General features: G+C 37.7%; 1 protein-coding gene across 1 annotated transcript in view; it reads right to left on the bottom strand.

The window, feature by feature from the left end:
• Positions 1-1,984: 1,984 nt before the first annotated feature.
• CARNMT1 (carnosine N-methyltransferase 1) overlaps positions 1,985-24,490 on the bottom strand; it is a 37,310-nt gene continuing 14,804 nt past the window's right edge. Inside the window, exons 4-8 of the mRNA XM_040620129.1 lie at positions 13,469-13,609; positions 12,350-12,528; positions 10,057-10,170; positions 2,850-2,953; positions 1,985-2,173 (exon numbers count right to left, since the gene is read on the bottom strand). Coding sequence (XP_040476063.1) covers positions 1,985-2,173; positions 2,850-2,953; positions 10,057-10,170; positions 12,350-12,528; positions 13,469-13,609 — 727 coding nt within the window. The remainder of the gene's footprint in view (positions 2,174-2,849; positions 2,954-10,056; positions 10,171-12,349; positions 12,529-13,468; positions 13,610-24,490) is intronic.

Below are 24,490 nucleotides of genomic sequence, written 5' to 3'. Positions count from 1 at the left end.
CCTCCAGTGACACTTCTATTATTGATTGATACCACAATTTTCAAGTTTAGAATATACTAACTACAAAAGCAATGAGAAAGAAAGTGATGCAAATTTGTATAGAATACTTGAAAAACAGTAGTCATGATATGAGAAATTAAAAACAAATGAAATAACTCATTTCAGAATTAACTAAAATATAAGCTATAATTTAGAAATATAAGTAACATTATTAAAGAATAAAACCTGATAGCCAAAAATCTTAAGTAAGAAGGCCAACTGCCTGCTGTCAACATATTTTCGCCTCTATGAGAAAAACAAAATCATTTGTTCTGATACACGTAAAAAAGTGAATACGAGTCAGTGAATAAAAAGCCTCTCTAAATTACTCAAAAATAGCATGCATTCCTTTCCTTTCAATGGATTTTTTAAATTTTTAGGATCCTTAAGCTTTTTTTTTTCTTAAACAAAAACAAATTTGGATTTTCCCCCTACCAATTAATATAAAATTCATTCATGTGGTAGTTAATGAGAATTCTAATAACTGAACATCTGCCAAGTATTGGGGGGGGACACAAAAGAGAGAAATAGTTTTTGGGTTTTTTGGGTTTTTTTTTTTTAACTCGAGGCTACAGGCTTCCACAATTTAGCAAGTCAAGTAACTTCCATAGAGCCCTTTACTGTGTAACAGGAGCAAAGGCCACAAGAGCTCCCTTATTATCCACGGAAAAGCTCCTACTGGTAAGATGCCAAATTGTGCAGATTCCCCCAACCTAACAAAAAAGGCCTAAAGATTCACTAGTTTTCCTATTAGAACATGACGTTAACCCTACAGCACATTATTGAGATTGAGTCTATCTAATTCAAATTGCCACAGAGGTCACTGAATGCCATCATAATCACCTGTGAAAATATCCAACAAGAGTACTTCCTTTTCCCAAGAAAAGGTTAAAACATTAGTCATCTCTGCGTTCCAAGCTACTGGAAACAAAATAATAAACGTTAAAAAAAAAATACAAAGGAAAATTCCCTCCAATAGAAAAGACCTGCTAGAGGTAGAAATTTAAAGCAGCATATACAGTTTTAACTCCAGCTATCAGGGAACAGAATTGGTGTTAATCTGAAATTACGTGAATGGCTGCTGCTTACAATATTGAAGACACAGACCACGGGGAGTAATTTATCCCTGAATTTCATATTCAGAATTTCCCCAAGGTAATACCATCATGAGACTTTATTGAAAAAAAAAAGTGCTTGCTTTTGTGATCCAGGTAATCTAAAGAAAAGACATTATTGTAAACATTCACTGACAGACTGTATTCACTTCTAGTTTAAAATCATACATTTCAAATGGGAGATTTTATTCTCATTTCCCCATTTTCCAAGCAGTACCTTGAATAAAGGCTTTTGTGCCTCACTTAAGAGTGTTGAGATCTCATACATTTCAGAGTAATTCATGATGAGTATGCTTTCAAATAATGTTCAGTTTAGTGTGCCCAAAAGACTAATTCTCAGTTACCTGAATGCCTGAATGCATTTTACTGGCCTATGATCTTATTAAATTCAGCATTTCATAAAAATGAAATGCTTCTCTTAAGTTCAGCTGAGCTAGAAAAAAAATAATTTGAATGATAAAAGGACAGACACACATATTATGTATGGATTGCTTAGGTCCAAAGCAGACAAAAGTCCCAATTCCAGATGCTGAATGTGACAAAGGATCCTCAGACTCTTCTAAAGATAGCATGTGCGACGCACACAAAACATAAGAGATTTGGGGGGACTTCAATACTAGTAGTCATTAATATGGCAGACTTGCAATAGCTTCATGAAGACCACTGGAGATAAAAGTTTTTTCTACTGAAAGACAATTCTGGGCTTCAAGGAAAAAGTATACTTGAAGATGTTTCCTCCATTACTTCTGTAGTACAAATATGCATGGCATAGTATATTTCTGAAAAAGCAATAGACATATTAAGAAAATAGACGCTATTTCTAAATTTTGTTAGGAATAAGAAGGCACCACTGATTTGAGGTTGTGTCCTGTCATTGGGATAGTTGATTTTGAGTTATTTATTTCAGAATTTGCTCTTATCAAACTTTTCCTGCTGACAAACAAGACACATTCATAGTAGTATTTCATCATGGAGAGATCATTCACAGTATATGTTGACAAGACAGATTCCTTTTCCACCTGGAATGCAAACAATAATCATGATGATGATGATAACGCAAATACTGAGTACTTGTGACTCGTGCTATTTTAAACACACTCTGTTTATTAATTCATTTATTACACACAAATACCCCCTTAAGACTGGCATTATTAGTAATCGCACTTTACAAAGAACAGATTGCTCATGGTCACACCACTAATAAGAGCTGGAGCTCTACAAGACTCTGTTATATTGCTTCTCCCCATTTTTAAGAACAAATCTGTTTATTTTTTTAACGAATGAAATGGTTTTAAATAAACACAACCAAAACGCAAGTCAAAGTATCGTAAAACCTTCTAAGCACATGATGAAAAAGACTGAACACTACAGAAGTACACACAGTGAACAGATCACTGCCCTGCCACCTCTGTCTGCTCCTCCAGACGCTAGTGGGCTTGGTGTCTAGCTGTTTACCAGGGCTGACACTGTGACAATGGTAAGCTACCACGTACTGAAAGCCGACTGATGACACCAGGGATTATAGTTTTCCACTCACGTACACATTATGCCAAATCCTAATAACTCTAAAAGCGAAGTATTATTTTCAGTTTAGGGATGAGAAAACAAAGAGATTAAGAGGTAGAGCCAGGAACTGTCATAATATCCCTATTCCTGTCTAAGAGCGCTGGAAGTGAAACTTCATTGTGTCCTTACCTCCACCTGGAATCCATACTGCAGAACGACGTTTTTTATATCTTCATAGCTTAATTCTATGGAAAGTTCATTTGCCAGATTTTCAAAGTGATAAAGCAGAGGACCTATGGTTGGAAGACATTATGAATGAATTACTTAAATATAAACATGCACTAGTTGCTGTGTTAGAACTCCAAGTTGAATTATAAGATGGGGAGTAGATGAAACAAACAAAAAGGAGAACACAACCTTTACACTTGCCAAGGGCATGTGTCCAGACCACTGAAACTTTGGCCCATTCGAGTGCTGGGCCTACACTCGTGGGGAGGGAGTCCCTCTGGTAGACCAGGGTCACACTGTGATTCTCCACATACGAGCCTTACACCTGTAACTCTTAAGTTACTGAAGGAGCAACTGGATCAGAGAATGCAAAGTCCCTAAATCCAAAGGTATAACTGTAATTATAATTCCTTACATAAATGCACAGCTGCAGCTACAAACTGGGTATCATGAAAACAGAAGGGTCCTCAAGCTAGCTTAGGTGTGAGAGAGTGTGTGGGGATGGTGGGAAGCTAGAGACAAGGCTGCCTGGAAGGAACAGCTGACACCAGAGCTGGCTTTTTAAGTGCACAACTCACATCCCTGCTCTAACACTTACTGTGTGCCTGTGGGCAAGTCACTAGCTCTGCTCCATCTGATATGACTTCAGTGTGAGGTACCCTCCAATACACCTGGCATACAGAAGACATTCAGGAAATGACAGCAGTCACAACTTTTTAAAATGATATTCCCCCTTTACTATTCTCTCATTCCATATATCCAAGGAACTATCATCTGACTCAAACCAGAGTCTCCAATCTTTCAATCTCTCACATCCTGCCCAATCCATCATCAGCCTCATCCAGGCACCACAATCATTCAATAGTTACTTCAGGGCTGATCTAAACAATCTTCCCTTTACCTTTCAATGGGTTAACTGCAGAGCCAGTGCCCATCTCACCACCCTTACCCCTCATGAAAATAAGAGTTAACAACAGGACAGTTTCTCCTCCCAAAAAGCTCATCACTCTGTGGAACGTACTGAGAGTTAAAACATTTTTCTTCCTCTCCTCTTTTTTACCCTACATAAACTACTAGAAAAAACGACTATGAATATATGTTAGTACCCTTTTCAGAAGACAACAGTGGTTCATCATCAAACTACTCTGTCAAGCTTAACTTCCGGTTAGTTTTATTAGTACTAGTAAAAATGACAGTAGCTACCATATATTGAGCCCGGCTCAATACAGACCATCCCGAAGCCTTTGAAGCCTTGTTACAAACATGAAAAGCCTCACAGCAGTCCGTCCAGCTCTGAAGTGTATGATGTTCTGCTCCATTATTTTAAGAGCCTCCAGCAATATTGTCTTATTAGGTCTAAATAGACACTCCAGTGATTCTCACATACTCGGGTCATACTGTACCTCTATTCATGCGGTGTTCCACCTAGAACACTCCCCAACTCAAGCTTTAGCCATGCTCCAAAACCTTGCTGAAATCAAGTTTTAATATAATCCATCCAAGTTTCCAGCCCTACTGCTCTCTCTCTTAATATAGCCTACTTTAAAATTCATGTAATGTAGTATGGCCTTGCTCACTGATTATTTTTCATGTAATCTGCACCTTTTAAACCAGATTACAAGCTACATGAGTAAAGGAACACGTCTTCAGTTTCTTGTGAGTCCATAATGCCCAGCATAGCAGTGAATGTACAGTTACGCATGTGTAATTTACCCCCCAAAGATAACCATTACAGTTGTGTATTTTTTACAGTCTATTAACAGATGGTACTTCAACAAATATCTTTATGCGTATTTCACCCTTCTACAAGTATAATCAATCTAACATTTCTACATACCATTCTCTATTAAAAAGAACCAGGGACCCTTGGGGGGCATGGCTGCTCTCATGGCCTGGCAGAGAGAGTACAAGAGGCTGGAACACTGGTGATGCCAGAAAGGAGGTGCTCAAACAGTGACAGGGACATGTCAAACGGACACAGGAGAAGGGGGTCCCATGTGCCAAATCTGGGGCAAGTTAATTTAAACCATTTATATCCTTAAGGTTCCAAAAATTCCAGTTAAGAGACAGAGATTATTAGATTGGATAACAAAATGCAACTATTCTAAGACATACCTAAAACAAAGATATAGAAAGGATTTAAGATACAGAAAAAGATACATTACACATTAACTAGAAGAAAGCTTGTGGTAGCTATCTTGAAATGCCCACTTAAACATGGCTTGCAATTGTTCAAAACAAAAGAGCTAGCTTTCAAACCTCAGCAAAAGATTTTACAGGCAGGGTAGGAAGGTGCGGCGGGTGCAGGTTGGGAGTGGGGTGGTCACTGCCCGCTTATTTTCCAAAGCAGACTTAACCAATCTCCTTTTCTGTCCTACATCTCACCCTCACTCTCTACTAGTTCATGTCCTCATAAATTGTATTTTTTCCCATTCACTTTTTCCAGTAAATTAAACTTCTGGTCTTTGCCCGAGCATGGGCTGGAACGGGCACAAGGCAGGCATCTTGGTTACCTGGTTACACAGGGGTCAACTGGCCCCTATACATAGATCTTCAACTTCTGTTTTTCCCCATATAGTCACTCATCTTTCAGGATTATTCCAGGTCCTGCATATAGCCAGTCATTTTCCAGGGTTATTGCAGGTCAACCGGCTCGGTTCACACTGGATTTTTTGAAAAACTTATCCAGCTACCTCATCTGAAAAATGTTACATTTTGTTGTCTCCTGATGACCTCCCTGCCATTCTCTGTCATTGTTTTAGACCCTTTTTCTACTTTTACAACCACTGTAACAAGGTCTCAGTGTGTAAAGGAGATAATAATGTGTCAGTTATCTACCTTTTACAGGAAACCTCTCATGTTTCAAAAAATATCCAGCTTTATAATGCTTTAAAATTTGATGGGACTCATTGCACTTTATAAAGAGCTCCTTGGTATTTGTGAGGCAGTAGAAAACACACACACCGGTCTCTGGCAGAAAGCTCCTGAAACCCTGGTCATTTCTTAGGAGTATCTTTTGTTCAAATATTAGGCCTTTAACTCTGGTCCCTGACACAGGGCTCCTGAAACTCATAATTTCCTGGGTGACAGGAGCATCTTTTGTTCTAATGAGGCAACTCTGGGTGGGCTCCTGGATGGCTACTGGATGAATGCTAGTCACCAAAAAGACCAAGCCATGATCAGAAGCTTGGATTTTCAGCGCTGCGCCACTATTCTCTTGAGAAGGGAGAAGGGCTTACAAATGCAATGACTCATCATGCCTACATGATGAAGGCTCCGTAAAATCCCTAAAGCACGGAGTTCAGAGAGCTACTGGGGTGAACATGCGGAGGTGCTGGGAGAGTGGCAACCCCCAGACAGGGCGCGGAAGCTCCACACCCCTTCCCAGATACTCTGCCCTACACATCTCTTCCATCTGGATGTTCATCTGGGTCCTTGATCGTATACTTTAATAAAATGGTCAACCGATGTGTTTCGCTAAGTTCCGTGAGCCACTCTAGCAATCAAACCCGGAGAAGGGGTTCTTGGAACCTCCAATCTGCAGCCTATAGATCTACAGTTGGTCAGAAGCACAGGTGACAACTTGTGACTAGTGGCTGAAGTCATGGGAGTGGCAGGAGAGGGTCCTGTGAGACCGAACCCTTCACCTGTGGTATCTCACGCTATCCCCAGTTAGACAGTAGCAGAAGGAGTGAAAGCGTAGGGCACACAGCCGGTGTCACAGAGAATTGCTTGTTGTGGGGGGAAAAAACCTACATTTGGTGACCAGATGTGTCAGAAGTGTGAGTGTTTTATTACATGAGGAATAAAGAAGACACACAGGGAAGAAATACACAGTAGGGAAGAAATGGGTTTTTCTCTTCATAGGAAGGAAAAAACTGCAGGTCTTTCTTTTTAGTACTTGAACCTGTTTATTCTTCCAGACGAAGTCCGATTCCGTCCGCTAACCACCTGCCCTCCACTACTGGACTATAAATGTGTCAGTGCACACATATGCACACCCACACAGTTTCTACAGTGAATTACACGTACGTGTGTTTAAGGGTCGCCATGAAAAACTGAAGAACACGATGCACAGGAACTTTTCCACATTTTGCTAAATCACAGCCTTTCCCAAAAGACACATGCGAACAGTTCCCTTGAAAAGCTCACTCTCACTAGCTTTCCCTAACCCGAGGAAAATATTAGAGTACTTTAGATCCCCCTTAAAGAGGTTTTTAAAATAACAATAGTCCCACTTGTGATTTCATAGAATGTAGACATTATCTTCACTGTCATTTACCTTCCAATGTAGCTTTTTAGCATTCCATTATGGCTGGCAGGGACCGTTCTCATTCTCTAGGAATATACTGATGTTCTGGTCTTATGTCAGCATGGTGAGGGTAAAATCGTCCCCCAGGGGTTGATGCATTCTCAGTTTACAGATAAAATTATTTTTCCAGGCCGATATGACTGATGCCAAAACCACGGGAATGTTAACGAATTTACCAATAGAAATGCCATTTTGTCATGTCTCCTGGCAGCCAATCTTCTGCAGCATCTTAACATTACTTTGCTTCCGCTTTCAAATTTTGAAACAATACACTCATACACAGAACAGTCACTGAAGAGCCACTGGCTGTCAGGCTCTGCAGGAGGTAAAGGGCGAGCATTAGCTTCCGGCCCTCACTGAGCTCAGAGACTACTAGAGAAAACAGAAACATATGGGGTGGCAACACCGTGTTCTGTTAAGCTCACGGATTCTGAGAAAATATAAAAGAGGAATACAACAAACATTTACTCCAACCTGAAAGGATCACCTCAGCTGAGCATTAAGAGCACCTGGGAAAGCGCAAACATGAGAACAGAGGGAAAAGAGAAAGGGCTTTCTAGGTCAGAGGGCAGGCATCTGCGGGCAGGGCCGGGGTGGTGACGAAACAGAAATAATGAAGCTAAGACACAAAGATCACAAAGGGCACGCTGCCCCATCCTGAAGAGTTTCAGGTATCTCGAAAGCTAGAATTTTATGTAGGGAGTGTGACCAGGATAGGTTCACATGCTGGAAGGATCATTCTGGTGATAACATACGGAGGACTGAGGCGCAGAGGGTGGGGCTACCCCAGTGGAACTGCTGCAGTAATCCGTGCAAGCAGCGATGAGGCCTGAACAAAGGAACAAGCACGAGGTGGGACCAGTGGTTCTCAACGGGGCTGGTTTTGCGTTTCCGTCATCACAGTGGGAGGTCCTGCTGCAATCGAATAAGCAGAAGCCAGGGACACTGCTCACCACCCCACAGCGCGCAGGACAACGCTCCCTCTCCACACCCACCACAGGAAGAACCATCCAGCCCCAAATGTCATTGGTGCCACCACTGAGAAACCCTGCGATAGAAAGAAATTCAAGACCTACTGAGCAGCTTTGTGGACTGACTGCGTGCAGGTGGTGAGGAAGAGGGGTGAAGGAGGGCGCACAGTTTTCTGATTGGGGGAATCTGCGTCAATCAGAAAAGACCAGGCGTTTTCTTGGAACAGAACAGATATTTGGACCAGAGATACAGACCGCGAAATGAAAGAACAGGAAGAACCACGGTAGGAATTACATGGAGTAAAGGATGAGCACATGGCATGAAGAGTGAGAACACTCTTCTGAACAGATCCCCAGAGCACACCAGCATTAAGGGAAAATTCACTGAGATGATCACAATTTCTTAAATTCTTCAGCTTATACATGTAAAGAATTTTATCTGGAAAGTACTAACCTTCCACATAACTATTTTTAAGGACTACGCTTCTCCATTATTCCAATGCTCAGAATTATTTTGCAACTCTGTGGTATAAAGAGTAAAAGCTCTCCTAATTGACCTTCCCCTCAACCCAAGTGCCCTATTACCTCTGATGCCTGGGACAGATCACAGCGTGGCCCAGCATGTCTGTTCTTATCAAACACTATGCTTATGAAGAGCCATTTTACTTGTTCTGGGCAGTTATAATTACTGTTATTACATAACTTAATAAAATATTAAACCAATTAAAATAAAAGTTCAAACAGAAAAGTTGTTTCTGTGAAAGTTAACACTTTGGAAATACATGAAACCTTACCATAACGCAGTAATTGGGGTCAGAAATATTAATCACATAATTAACATGAACTGTTACTGCTAAGTTATAAACTGACCCAGGGTGAGCCTGCAGAACTAGCTGGGTAGGCATTCAAGGGGTTGGATCTGGGCTGTGAAGCTGTCTCTGCCGTATCTATAAGCTCCGGGACCCCACGGCTAGTTAGTCACAGCAAGACTCAGATTCTTCAACTATAAAACAGCAGAAATACCATTTCAGCCTAGGGTTGTTTTGAGATTCAGTAAGGTATTTGCTCACCCACAGTGGTAATACAGCTGACCCTTGAACATCATAGGCTCGAACATCATAGGCACAGGTCCATTTCTACACGATAAATACAGCACAGTGCTGTCAATGTATTTTCTCTTCCTTATGATTTTCTTAGTAACGTTCTTTTTTCTAGCGTACTTTACTGTAAGGGTACAGTATTTAATACACGTAGTATACAAAGTACACGCTAATCTTTTATGTTATCAGTAGGCTTCTGGTCAACAGCAGGCTGTGAGTAGTTAAGTTTTTCAGAAGTCAAAAGTTACATGCAAATTTTTTGATTGTGCAAGGGGTCAGCATCCCTAAGGCCCACACTGTTCAAGGGTCAACTGTTTCACATTTCAATCATTCCTTGGGAAATTTTTAAAGAAATTTACTTTAAAGAAGTGACTCCTTAAAGACGACCTGAGGTTTGAGATAACTTTCATATTACAGTTGCATTTTACAGCTGCTCTCATCTGTCCCATGACATTCTAGAGAGAAGGATGAAAAGATCTACTACTATTTCTAGTCTTAGTCCTAATGGCAAAATCTGCGGTGAAGTCCAATCGTTAAAAAAAGAGCACATAACAGAACCCAACAACGAGACCAGACCCATCCTGAAGGCCACAGACTCAACGTGTTATCTCGTGGGGCTTCCACTGCTTTCAGAGGAACTCCACACTGACTGAGATACAGTCTAAAGGAAATTACACAACATAACTATAACCTTCGTGAACATTTGGTACTGTAAAGTTTACCAGAGAATAGCTATAGGTACTCAGATTCACATGTAAGATTCTAGTAAACATTGAGGAACTTACCTAGATTTATCCAAATTCCACCTGGCTTGAGTATTTTCCAAATTGTGTCAATATAATCAATGACATTGTGAGCTGTGTCTATGAAGAAACAGGTAGCAATACAGTCCCACGTATCTATGTGAGGAAAACCACATTACTACATTCATTATGTTATGTTGCCTTTTCTTTTAATTACTTCTACCAATGTTATCTCTTATAGATTACGAATATTTCTATTAACTGGAGGAATACAGAAGCTAAATTCTTCCAATCAACAATGTAATTACAGTAACCAACCAATCATTTATGAATGCTTCAAAGTTGATGAAAGTTTTTACTAATAATTTGATAATCAATTTGGAAACCATTTTTGATAGCCTATATAACTAGGTATCTTTACCAAATGGTACTTGTTAAGAGTTTTGTTTATAATCTACTCAATGTCTAGCCTACATTTCAAATCATTTAAAGTGAAGTAACTGTCATTTGAATTTTAAACTGTGATTTAAGCCACTGTAAACCACCAATTCTGACAAGTTTCAGAAAGGCTGTATGCAGTTGTTGCCAAGTGAGAAACAAATGGCATAAAAATACTTAAACTAAGATAATCGCTGGTAGTAAAGAGGGACGAGGCTGTCAGCACCCCGTAGAGGTCATGGCCCGGCACAGGGACAGAGGCTGGATTCTACAAATCTCGGTGCCACAAAGGCACTGATCCCACTGAGAATGACCTTCACCATCTGCTCTCTCCTGCTGCAGAACAGGGTCACCTGTACTTGCCTAAGTGACATTTTCCATTATGTCACCTCTCTTTTGAGAACTTGCTCTCTAGCCTATCTCTAGCACTTAACATTTTCCATCTCTTTCTACCTTCAGAATACAAGTTTTCCCAATGCCAGAGTTCAGGGAAAAATAAACAAAGCTTCACTACCTTGTTACTCCCCTGCTCGAGTCCCTCCAATGGCTTCCCAACTCTCTGAGTACAATCAAAGTCGGCCTCACTTTGGGACCTGACCTCCCACCACTGCACCCGCTGCACCCACTGCTCACGACATCCCAAAGTGGCCTCTTGCTCTTCCTTGAGCAGAACAAGCACCCTCCCACCCTGAATCCTTCTTCCCTCGCCACTGCTTCTGTGTGCAACATTTCCCCCCAAATAACTAATGATTCGCCTCTTCACTTTTTCGAGGTTCTCTGCTCAACATTTTTTTTAAAGTTCTGCTTAGAAAGCCTTCCCTGATAACTCTATAATCAGCAGCCCCTCCTCAGTCGCTCTGTATCCCTGTTACCCTGCCTTAGTATTCTTCCTCACAATATTAAATTTGTTATTGCCCCTCTCTCCCTATTGGAACATAGATTCCCTGTGACAGGAACTTTGCTTTGCTCACTCCTCTGTTTCCCACACCTAGAACATACCTGGGACTTAGCAGGTGCTCAAATAAATTTGTTGAATGAATGAGCTTGCTGACCTCTCAGGATACTATTTTTCTTCCTCCTTTTACTGCCAATCCACTCTCTGCCCACCACACCACCCCTCTCTCCATTATCATCTCCCTTTCTCCAAACTTCAAGTTTGCCAAGGTCAAGTCCCAACTTCATAGCCTGATTTTAAAGGTCTTCCACAATCTGGAACCAACCTACTTTTCTAGCCATGTCACCCATTGAACTACCCAACCAACCTCTCTTTCCTTTCCAGTCAGGCTGTCCCACCATCCCTGATGACCTTATTCATTTATATCCTCCTACGTCTGCCTCCCTAGTTTTTGTCTTTTTTTTTTTTAGATTTTTATTTATTTGACAGAGAGAGAGAGCGAGAGAGTATGCACAAGCAGGGGGAACAGCAGAGGGAGAGGGAGAGCAGGCTCTCAGCTGAGCAGGGAGCCCGATGTGGGACTTGATCCCAGAACCCTGGGATAGTGACCTGAGTTGAAGGCAGACACTGAACCGACTGAGCCACCCAGGCACCCCTGCCTCCCTATGCTTGAAGTCACAGCCTTCTCTCTACAAAGATCTCCTTCCCCACACTAATCTACTTTTACCTTTACTATATTCATTACTCATGAACTTTATTCACATGTTGCCTTATATTAATAGACACAACAGATTCTGTATTTCTTAATGGTGGGATCTTATATTTCTTTGTATTTCCCATCATTCCCTTATACAGGACTTTGAAATTACCCTAACTTGTCACTGAAGTGTATCTCATATTCTGCTATCAAAATGAATGACCAATAATTTGGCTTAGTATAAAATTAGCTCATTAAATTTTGAATAAACAATAAGAACTTTTAAATGTTTGTTTTGGACTTACTGCATTCTGAGTAGATCTCCTGAAAATCTCCTGCTGTCATAGAAAAATTAGAACCAGGAGGAAGACTGTGGGGATCAACATCAGGGAAAAAGATGGGTCGAATCTGATCAGCTGACCTCCGGTTATTGCTAAACTGATGGATCCAGGGATAAAGCTTATATTTATTAATTTCAGAACATCTGCAAAATATGAGCACAAAATTCAGTGTTAACTAAAAATTTTACCAAAAAAATCTACTTTAAATACTAAAATATAATCTGATTGAAGATTTACTTATATAATTCATTAATACTTAGAGTGTTACCACTACACCCCAACCAATTATCTGAAAATGTACATACACATGTAGATGAGTAACCAATTGTGAATTAAAAGACAGGAAAAAAATTAAATTCAGAGATATAAAAGTGTTGTTCATTCACATTTTTAAAAATGTTTTTCCCAAACTTCAAACTCAAATGAAAAAACAGGCCAACTCTTTTCTCAAAAATGTGGTATGGCTTTTGTTTGCTACCCAACTATTCTAATTCTCTCCGTTTTACCTTCTCACCATTCCCTAACCCATACTGGACAACATATTATTTAAACAAGGCAGCTAGTTATTTTTTCCAATGCACCTCTTCCGGCTTCAAAAAATTACAACTCTTTCCCACTATTTTCTAAGAGGCCACAGAAATTCTGAGAGATGTTCCAACTCAGTCATATAAGCATACTTGGCCATTTTATAAGAATCTGATTAAGGGAAAAAGTTATGATTGCTACACTGAACTTACTCCACTAAAGAAACAAAAGGGTGAAGAATTCAAGGAACAATGAGAACATACTCCTTCCCGGATCATCCAAAGTCCTGAAATTCTGCACAGGGAGCATTTCAGTGTCGTGGGATGTCCCATCATTTTCTAAAAAGTCACTTATCCATCCATTTCAACATTCTGTTAACTAAGAACTAATTTAAAGTGGTAATTTGTATAAGCAACTTGATTTTAATATAAGAAACACTTAGATACATATCATAATTAAACACTATGTATTTATCTTCAAATTCAGAATTGTTCAAAAATAGGTAAGTCAATCTGATTCTGAGAAATTACTATTTCCAGCAAAAAGTAAATTAAATACCTGTTGAGTACAAAGTTGGAAGAAAAGAGCATAAAAAAACTCCATTCATTTCCTTGACAAGCATAACCTAGCATAGCTATTTCCCAGGCCAGTCTTCCTAGTCCAGCACCAGGTACCAGAATATTTACTTTAGAAGGATCCCTGAAATGAAATAAGGCAATTATGTCCAACCCCTCAAAGAAAAAAAAAAAAAAGGCAAAATCCACATTAACAACTAAAAACTTAGATAATCAGTAAGAATAAGCTCACTCAAAATTGACTTTTTAAAATTGAGAAATACTTCCAAATATAAATGAAAAATAAGGGTATGAGGAATTATCATATGTTCAAATATCAGATGAGGGTTATATGCCCTAAATACTATTCAGGAAAAAAAGGAGTCGCCATAAGGCTCTTATGAAGACACTCAAACTCCTATAGTTGCTATCACTTGAACAACTATCTCAAGAAGACAAATTACCCCAAAGGGATCCCAATACACACAAAGATTGAACGAAGTTATTTTATCATGAGACAGTGAAACAAAACATTATTCTGTAATTAATACAGTAGTTTGTGTGACTAAATAGATGAAATATATGTAGATTTTAATGTGTTAATTTTATTTTTAAGATCCTATATATTTTAGCTGGCAAAAGAATTTGGAGGGAGGGTATTCTCGTGGGGAAAATGAGGAATTGCCTTCTAACCAAGCATAAATAATGGCAAGTACATCACACCAAACCACAGGCTCACAACCCAACTGCTCTCCACTTACTAGCATCACACTACAGAAACACATTCTCTTCACTGTAAGATCCACCATCTACTTTCGGATGGCTAAAAAGCCTTAGCAAAGCAAGGGACCTTCTCAGGAATTCCAGCCAATCAATATAACCCTAAGGAAACCAAAATGCAAATGTGTATAATCAGCTGTCACCATGTCAATTAAAAAGGAATTTCACTATTATCTGCATTGTCCAAATTTAGTTCATAAATCATAACCAATTTCCAAATCTACCCCCATGTATAATTCTCCTTTTTAATCTTTTTCTACATGGTGTGCTCCAAACTGCAACAGGGCTTTTTACTAGTGGCCCACATGGTAACCTCTGCCATTTCCCACTCTGAAATGAAGAAGAAACAAACAGAACTACGGGGCTTTTGAAAATTCAGTCTACAAATACAGTAACATGGGAATGTGTCACAGGTCATCCAGTCTGAAATATATATGTATTTGTATAAAAATTCTTAACAAAGACTATTTAATTTCACTGTTGAATTTTATATATACAACAAGACATAAACCAAAATTTGTTAAAAATGACTTAGGACAAATAGGCTTTTTATGATTAGTAGACATTCATTAATACTTGATATGAGCAAACTGATGCCAAGCTGCCATATAACAGTTTTTACTAAAATAAAATAAATGCTTTCTTTTCATTTCAGAATACATACAATGTTTGTGTGTGAACACTTTACTTTTTAATTGATTTGATTAAATTTCATGAAGGGAATGGGTAACATCTTCCCATGTGGTTTAGACTTACCTGTATCAGTCATCTAACAAGCATATAAAGCATATACATTATGTTTAGTATTAGAATTTGAAAAGCTACTGGCCGCACTCTATGCTACCCTTTGTATGACGGACCTGCCACTGTGGCACCCTGCCTGGGCCTCTCTCTCATCTTCCACTCCCTATCAGACCCACCAAAACCCGTACTCTCCCAGAATTACCTCTTTTCTTTTCTCAGTTCCCATTTGCCCAATCAAAACATGCATTTTTCCCAAATGGCTGTTCTCACCTTAGATTTAAAAAAAAAAAAAAAAAAAGGCAAAGTAATGCAACAAAAGTAAATGGATTTAGAAGTAAATTCACAGAGTATTTGAATCGTTATAAAAATAATCATTAATAATGTCTGGATGGCTGATGAGCTGAGTAAAAAACTACCAAGAAGGTAAGAGAAATCATGCTAACCCTAAGGCAAAGTTTTGTCAACTTACGGAAACTGTATCACTGCTACTATCAAAATCTCGGTACCCAAACAGGCCCACAGAACTCTCTACCTCCACCTTGTGGCAGAAAGTGCTGAATAAAACTGCTATTAAAAGGCTGTCATGGAGCGCCTGGGTGGCGCAGTCGTTAAGCATCTGCCTTCGTCTCAGGGCATGATCCCAGCATTCTGGGATCAAGCCCCACATCAGGCTCCTCTGCTAGGAGCCTGCTTCTTCCTCTCCCACTCCCCCTGCTTGTGTTCCCTCTCTCGCTGGCTGTCTCTGTCAAATAAATAAATAAAATCTTTAAAAAAAAAAAAAAAAAGGCTGTCATCAAGCCAAGGAATGTAGACTGTATCAAGGCCCTTAAGAGTTAGCAAGATTATGATAGATCTATCAATTATCCATATTATGACAAAAGGATTTCTGTGGGCATACAAAAGGAGACACATTAAAACAAACGCCACAGATCGAAAAAAGAAGATAAAAAATCAAGCAATGAATGAGCGAGATGGAGAGAATTTTTCCCTAAGTTTTTGTTCTTAGATTTTTTTTTCATTGGGTCATTATATGAGGGACATTAACAGCATAATGGAAAATCCCTCTAATTATAATGTGTATAAAACTAAAGCATTTTAATAGGCAGTTCGTGCTATGACTGCATGTTAACTCTAGGGCATTTCTATGAAGGTACTTCTATGGAAAATAAGGGAAATAAAGTCTACACACCTTTAGTGTGACGTGACTTTAAACTTGGCTAAAACTTAGAAAACCAGGAATAGAGGCATATAATATAAATGGTGCCACTGGAGAGTCTTAGCAAAAATAAGTAAGCAAACAAGTTTACCTGGTTATTAAGATCCAACTATGGAGAAGCAGTATATTTACTACAAATGTGACACTGCTGATAAGAGCAGGAAAAGTTTCAACAGTTTATTCCAGACAAGCAAGGAAGAAAGTATACCTATACGGACAGAATGTGAGGCTGTGTATCTAGAGGCTGTGGGCCACACCAGCACCACGTTCTGTGCTCCCACGATTACCAGCAGGAAATGTGGTTCCTGAGAGAGGTTTCCTTTATGGACACGGAATGGTTTTTGCATTGCAGCTGCAGATTAGCAAACTCCAACACAGAATACTTTCTCTTGAGTCAACATGCTGACACTTAGCTGACCCCTGGTGGTTAGGGGTGTGCACACTTTCAAGCACTCGAAGTGTTCGGTTCCGTCTGAATCTCAGCAGTTCTCTGCTCAATACAGAAAAGCCACTCACCACTTGTGGCTACTGAACACTTAAAATGTGGCTAGTCCGATGTGATGCGAGTGTAAAACAGAGGCCAGATTTCAGTATAAAAAAGGAATGTAAAATACCTCATTAATAATGTCACATACTGATTTTATACCGAAATAATATTTCAGATAAATGGGGTTATTAAAGTAGATTATTAATTTCACCTGTGGCTTTTTATGTGGCTATGAGAAAATTTAAAATAACATATATGGCTTGCATTATATTTCTATTGGCCAGTGCTGATCCACACAGGGAAATAGTAAAAACACAATTTTGAGCAAAAGCCAATTGTGAAATGACACCACAACCCATTCTATGAATTTTACAATATAAAGAACAATAAAATGTTTTGTTTAAAGGTATATAAACATGTAATGATTATAGGAAGTAAAGATTAGAATAACAACTTCATATTAGTTGTTATCTCTGGAAAGAGAGAAGAATATGCTCAGGATTCAACTGTATCTGTAATATTTCTTTTTAAAAATATATCCAAAAAACCCACACAAACAAAACAAAACCCTGAATGAAGTATGCCAAAATTTCAAGGTTTAACAGAGCTAGGTACTGAAATATTTTTTATTCAAAGTAGAAAATGGGGGGCACCTGGGTGGCTCAGTCGGTTAAGTGTCTGCCTTTGGCTCAGGCTGAGATCCTGGGGTCCTGGGATCAAGCCCCACATCAGGCTCCCTGCTCAATGGGGAGTCTGCTTCTCCCTCTCCCTCTGCCCCTCCCCCCTGCTCATGCTCTCTCTCAAATCAATAAAATCTTCAACAAAAAAAGTAGAAAATGGGTTAGAAATCCCATTAGTGTCTAGCCCCTTCAAAAATATCCCACTTTACCTCTTCATCAACTCAAGAACTCTCATGTATCAATCAACTTCTCACCAATTCCAGAAAACACTTTCTCACCTTAATCTTTTAGAGCTCCTATACCCCCACAGAAACTCAGTTTAAATTTCACCTTATCTATGAGGTCTTTCCCAAACATCCCAGGCAAAGCTTGAACTCACTTCTCAGTAATTTCAGCACTTCATACCTCTGCTATAGTTTATATACCAAGTTTTTCTATGACCCAAGGGCCAGTGACCTGTTTCCACAAATAAGGTTTTACACAGTCATGCACATAAACAAATTGTGCATGAGAATTTGTACCCAGAGAATTGTACCCAGAGACTACCCAGAGTCGTACCCAGTGCCTGAACAGCCTAAAATATCTACTGGCTGGCCCTTTAAGAAAAAGTTGGCCATCTCTGATCTAATGCATCTTGAGCATCTTTTCTATTTGTACACAGAGCTTCCTTAAATTGTTTTATGACTGAATAAATATTCCACTGCATGACTGTACCATAATGTATCAAAATCCACTGCTTAAGGACATTTAGATTTTTTTCCCAATCTTTTGTGATTATAATGTTAAAACTAAAATCTTTAGCATAAATGATTTTCCACATGTAGGAATCGTAGAAAACTTCCCCAGAATTGAATTCCAAGGGGCGCCTGGGTGGCTCAGTCGTTAAGCGTCTGCCTTCGGCTCAGGGCGTGATTCCAGCGTTTCTGGGATCAAGCCCCACATCAGGCTCCTCTGCTGGGAGCCTGCTTCTTCCTCTCCCACTCCCCCTGCTTGTGTTCCCTCTCTCGCTAGCTGTCTCTGTCAAATAAATAAATAAAATCTTAAAAAAAAAAAAATTGAATTCCAAGAGTCAAAAGATATGCATTTAAATTTTGTTAGATATTACCAAGTTGCGCTCCAAAAGATTTTACTGATTTATTCTTCCTTCAGCAAGGTATATGTTTCCACATACCTCTAGTACGTTATGTAACTTTTAAACTTTGCAATGTGATAGGTGAAAAATGGAAACCTAGTGTGGTTTTCCCATTTGCATATTCTTATGAGATTGACGATCATGTATTTCTTTTTCTGTGCACTATTCACACTATTTTTCCACTGAGTTATTACTCTAGATTTATAAGCACTTGAAATCCTGAACTCTAAGAGCTTAAGATCTTGTTTGAAAGATCTGAAATAAATATTTGTCTTTCGTCTAAGAGGGTTTTCAGGATGAGGGATAAATCTAAATTTTCAGTCTCTACTCTTGCATTATTTGGCAGTCTACATTTCCTCCATTTTCTCTTTTTAAATGGTTTCTCTTAGCCAAAAGAATCCTTTCACAAATTACGATTTATATTCTTTAATATAAGTAGAAAAAAATACTTCTTTAAAGCTTACTATATATTTTCCTAATGTCCAACTATAAGAAAGAAAAACTATATTCAACTGGTCAATAGTATATCTGTATTCTTGGAGAGTGAAATGAAAAGACACTATCGATTTTTCTCCCACATGCCAAGTATCAGTTCATTTTCTTCTAAAATGGGATGGGCTAATGAAATTAAGATATAAAAATACAGTCCAACAGTTTTCAGGATTCACAAGAGAATATGGGTCCACATGGTTGTGATTTTTCATTTCAGGCAGGACTCAAACTTAAGCATCTCTTTCCTTAGCAACCATAAACTTTATAGCACAAAATTCTTAAATTCAAACGATAACATCATTAGTCACTTCAAAAACTGAAACTCTCAATACATACGGTTCAGACCACCAAAATGAAAAGTTACTGTGCTTATGTTCATATTTGAGAAAAAGGTTTAAATTTTGAGCTCATACTTCAAGAAAAGTTATATTGCTAATTTCAATGAACAACTGCTCACTGAAGTACAGTCCAAATCTATTTAAAACCAAAAGACTAGAGGCTAGTAACTACTGAAAATGGTTGGCTTTCAGCACAATTAAAACAGCATTTCCTTAATTAACAAACAGACCTCAATACAGATGTCAATCTATGGCTTCAAAGCTGCTTGTGCTTGCAAACTCAAGCATTTAAAAACTCTAAATAGGGGCACATGGGTGCCCCTATCTCAGGGTCGTGAGTTCAAGCCCCACACTGGGCGTGGAGCCTACTTAACAAACATAAAAAGTAAAATAAATAAAAACTCTAAACAGAGACAAATTGGACAAATTAATAGGACAAGTGTGTTTTCATAGGAAAAAAATATTTTAATGCTCACAGGTACAGTTAATTCTACGCATATTTAAGTATACTTTCTTTTATAGACAGCTCATTTAGAAAAAGACAGCAAATTCCCATGTGCTTACCGTGGCATAAACAGGATCCTGGAAATTTATCTGAGACCCAAAGTTGACCAGGATTTACCTAAGAATCAACCTGGATACTGAAGGACTGTAATTAATGTCCCTTTTTCCGGACTAGGGGTTTATTTCTTTATGGCAAAATTATGACTTTAACATGGATATGGACTTAACTGTTTTATTAGCTTTATTTTTTAAGGTTTTTGATAGCTCATCTTATCAACTATAAGGAAACCAATCTAGATTAAAAAGCAAAACAAATGACATAAGAAGAGACAATGGAATTTCTGCATTAGGTCCAAGAATGGCACAAAAAAAAAAGTTTGACAGGTATCTTGGCACTCTTCATTTAAAGTTTATCTGCCTATCTACTCTTATAATATTGATTATTTTCAAGGACGGGGAATGGGTGGCTGGGTAACAGTTATAGGAAAGAGACTTTAAATCTTGTGAAGTTTAAAAAAATTTTAACTCTGTGATATGTTTTACCTAATCAAAAAAATTGATTATTCTTTAATTTTAAAATAACCTATCAGATTAAGAGTTAATTCATTCTTTCCTTACCAGTCCATATTCTATATGTTGTAGAAATAATGATAATAAAACAGTAGATAGAGAACAGTAAAATAATACTCTGTGTCAGTTCACTAAGTACCTTTAACAATAGCATGCATGCCCTTTGATATAGCGGACATTGTTATGCTGTTTGGACACCACGGTAAATACATGATTCAATGATCATGATTCAACGAATATGAAAAAAGTCATGTTGAAAGTGCTAGAAATGATGCTAACATAAGCATTTAGCATTCAGCCTTCCAAATAGACGCAAACTTTGGTATATTCTAATTGCAATGTCTTACTGCATAACCTACTTTTCAAAAACAGAAATATTTTTAATTTTGAGAAAGACCTGGACTTTATGTTTATAGAATCTATTCAATTATTATCTATTATTTTAGAGCAGAGCACTGAATATATACATTGACAGAGAGTACCAACTAGAAGATTTAAGAATATAACATCCTACAATATATCAATGTTTAAGGAAGTCCATAATAACTATATCAAAATTCTAGCAGTTGTAGAATATTTAATGTATGACTATTGACAAGAATTAAAAAAAAAAAAGAACCTATAGCATTTATTAAAGTACACAAAGGTAGCCTTTAAAAACTGTGTGATTTTTAGCTTTTTATTCCAACTAAAGCCTACAGTTTTCAAAATAAGCATTACTGAGGAAGACTTCATGTCTTAAAGAAAAATTAAAAGCATATTTCAACATTGCCACATCAATCTTCCATCGTTAAAGAGGCAAAGACGTCTCCCAACAAAGTCCTGCCCAGATAGTTTTAGAGGTAAATTCTATTAAATATTTAATGACAAATGAACTCCAATTCTTTTCAAACTCCCAAAAAATTAAAGAACACTTCCTGTAACTCATTCTATGAGGCCAACATTATTGATACCAAAATCTGTTAACATCACAGGAAAAGAAAATTCACAAGAATTCTCACAAAAAAAAGAGAACAGATCAATAATACCCTTTTTACGGATGTAACAGCCCTCAATGAAATATTAGCAAATTGAACCCAAGAACATATTAAAAGGATTATTCACCATGACCAAAAGGAATTTATGTAAGGAATACAAGAGTGGTTCAACATAAGAAAATCAATCAATGTAATATATCACAGAACAAAGGAAAGAAACATGATCTTTTAAATTGACACAGAAAAGACATTTAATAAAATGCAACATTCTTTCTTGATAAAAATACTCAGGATACTAGGAACACAGGGAAAATTCCTTAATATGATAAGGGGTATTTATGAAAAACCTACAGCTAACATCATACTCAATGGTGAAAGAATGAAAGTTTTCCCTCTAAGACCCAGAACATGATTAGGATGCCCCCTTTCACCCACCACTGCTATTCAACACTGTACAAGTTCTGACCAGAGCTATTCAAGGGGAAAGGAAGAGGTAAAAACCATCTCTATCTGCAGATGCTCTGAATCTGTATGCAGAAAATTGCAAAGAATCCACAAGAAAGCTCCTCCAGCTAATAAATTAAGCAAAGTTGCAGGGTTACACAATCAACACATAAAAATTAGCTGTGTTTCTATACATCAGCAATGAATAATCCAAAAGGAAATTAAGAAAGCAATTCCATTTACAATAACATCTAAAAGAACTGAACACTTAAGGAATAAATCTAACCAAGGTCAAGAAAGACTTATACACTGAAAACTACAAAACAGTGCTGAAAGAAATTAAAGAAGATCTAAATAACAGACATTCTATGTTCATGGATAGGAAGATTTAACATTGTTAAGATGTCAATACTATCCAAACCAATCTACGTATTTAACACAATTCCTAACAAAACTACAATAGCCTTTTTTGCAAAAATGAAAAAGCTGATTCTGAAATTCATATGGAATTGCAAGGGGCCCCAAATAGCCAAAACTATCTTGAAAAAGAATAAACTGAAGGACTTCCACTTCTTGACTTCAAAACTTACAAAGCTACAGAAATTAAAATACTATGGAATTGCCATAAGGGCCAGTGTATAGACCAGTAGAACAGAGAAACCAGAAATAAACCCTCACATGTACAGTCAATTGATTTTCAACAATAGTACCAAGACAATTCAATGGGGAAAGGACAGCCTTTTAACAAATGGTACTGGGAAAACCAGATATACATATGTAAAAAAATGAAGTTAGACCCTTACCTTACACCACATACAAAATGAACTCAAAATGGACCAAAGATCTAAACTTAACAATTAACACTATAAAACTCTCAGAAGAAAGTGTTGGAGAAAATCTTCATGACACTGGATTTGGCCATGATTTCATAAACATGACATGAAAAGCATTAGCACCGAAAGAAAAAATAGATAAATTGGACTTCACCAAAATTATACAATTTTGTACATCAATGGATGTCAAGAAAGTGAAAAGACAACCTACAGAAATGGAGACAATATCTGCAAATCATATATCCAACAAAGAATCAATACATGCAAAAAAAAAAGGGGGGGGTCAAAGATCACAAAGACCACACAATTTCATCTCTGACAAATCATCTTCAACCCAAACATAATAAAGACTACAAAAAGCATGAAGAAAAGAGTCAGTGTTATAAAAAGTTAGAACCCCAAGCATACTGTATCCTCACTGATAAAACTGGGAATACGAAATTCATTAACAAGTCTGTGGACACTAAAAATGTAAATTAAAAGCTTCTCAAATGAGTACTATATATGTCAAGCATTTCCAGTAGTTGAAGTAATCGAAATGTGCCTAGCTTTAAAGCCTATGAATAAACTTCTTTCTAGAAAAACATGTCATTAGAAAACCTCCTAAATGATATCTTTTTAAAAAGTCAGTGAATTATTACTTATATAACTTCCAAATCTTGTACATTAGATATCTGGATGTGTAGAAACTGCCTTGGAAGCACTGGTCTTTTTTTTTTTTTTTGTGATAACATGGCTGGAATAATAATTTCACCTGGGCTTCCAATGTTACTCACTTACTGAGTTATTTCTGGGTCTCAGACCCAGAACACTGTAAATCTGATTGAAGAAATATTTATAGAATTGAAAAACCAGTAAAGTGTCACAACTGTCATCAACGATGGAATGAAAATAATGAAAGCTTTAGGTGATACAGGAATCACAAGTCTATAATTAATCTATTATCCCCTCAACTGTGTGTTCAGCAGGTAACTATAGCACAGCATGTCAAAAATGTACTGGCCACAAGGAGAAAAACAGTGGGTGATTTTCACGGCACCCAGCTACAGACAATCTACACTGCACACCCACGTAGAGATCCAAACCCGGTGGGTTAGCAGCCATTACCTGTTAAAAGCCAACTAAGAGCCCCAATCCTATCTTTTACAGATGACAATTCCAATACACCAATGGTTTCCTGTGGACACAGTTCATGTACTGCTGAAAAAGTAACTATATTTTCATGGCTGAGAGTCTGAGTGTTTCTTAATATTGCAAAGATCTTCCTATTAATCTATTGCAGGAAAGATACTAAAATCAATGTACATGAAGTAAAAGGTGAGATGCAGATGAAAACTTAGAAACTATTTCATTTTCTAGAAAGCGAAAATTGTTACATTGCCACTAAGGGTATTACAGACAATTTTTTCTTAAGTGATTGAAGCAGCTAATACATGTAATAATATTAAAAATTAAAAACACAATAACCCCCCCATGCTCACAGCTTGCAGAAGGGGAATGCCTTTTTTCTAGTTGTCAATATTATTTACTTCAGTTTCTACTATTCTTTTACATACATCATCTGGCATTCAACAAAAAATGAGACATGCAAACCAAAAAGAAAATGTAACCCATTGTTATGAGAGGAGACCATCATCAAAATTGACCCACAAATAGCACATATGTTGGAATTATCAGACAGGGATTTAAAACTAACCATAAAAAATACATTAAAGCATCAAGTTGAAAAGATAGATCATATGTACAAATAGGAAATGTGAGCACAGAGAGAACACACACATGGAAATATATGTCTATATGGAAGTACTAGACTTTTTTTTTTTTTTTTT

The sequence above is a fragment of the Ursus maritimus genome, unplaced genomic scaffold (assembly GCF_017311325.1).
Source record: "Ursus maritimus isolate PB19 unplaced genomic scaffold, ASM1731132v1 scaffold_34, whole genome shotgun sequence".
NCBI classification, from domain to species: domain Eukaryota; kingdom Metazoa; phylum Chordata; class Mammalia; order Carnivora; family Ursidae; genus Ursus; species Ursus maritimus.
The sequence above is the reverse complement of the archived record's forward strand: the minus strand, read 5'-3'. Positions and strand labels throughout refer to the sequence as shown.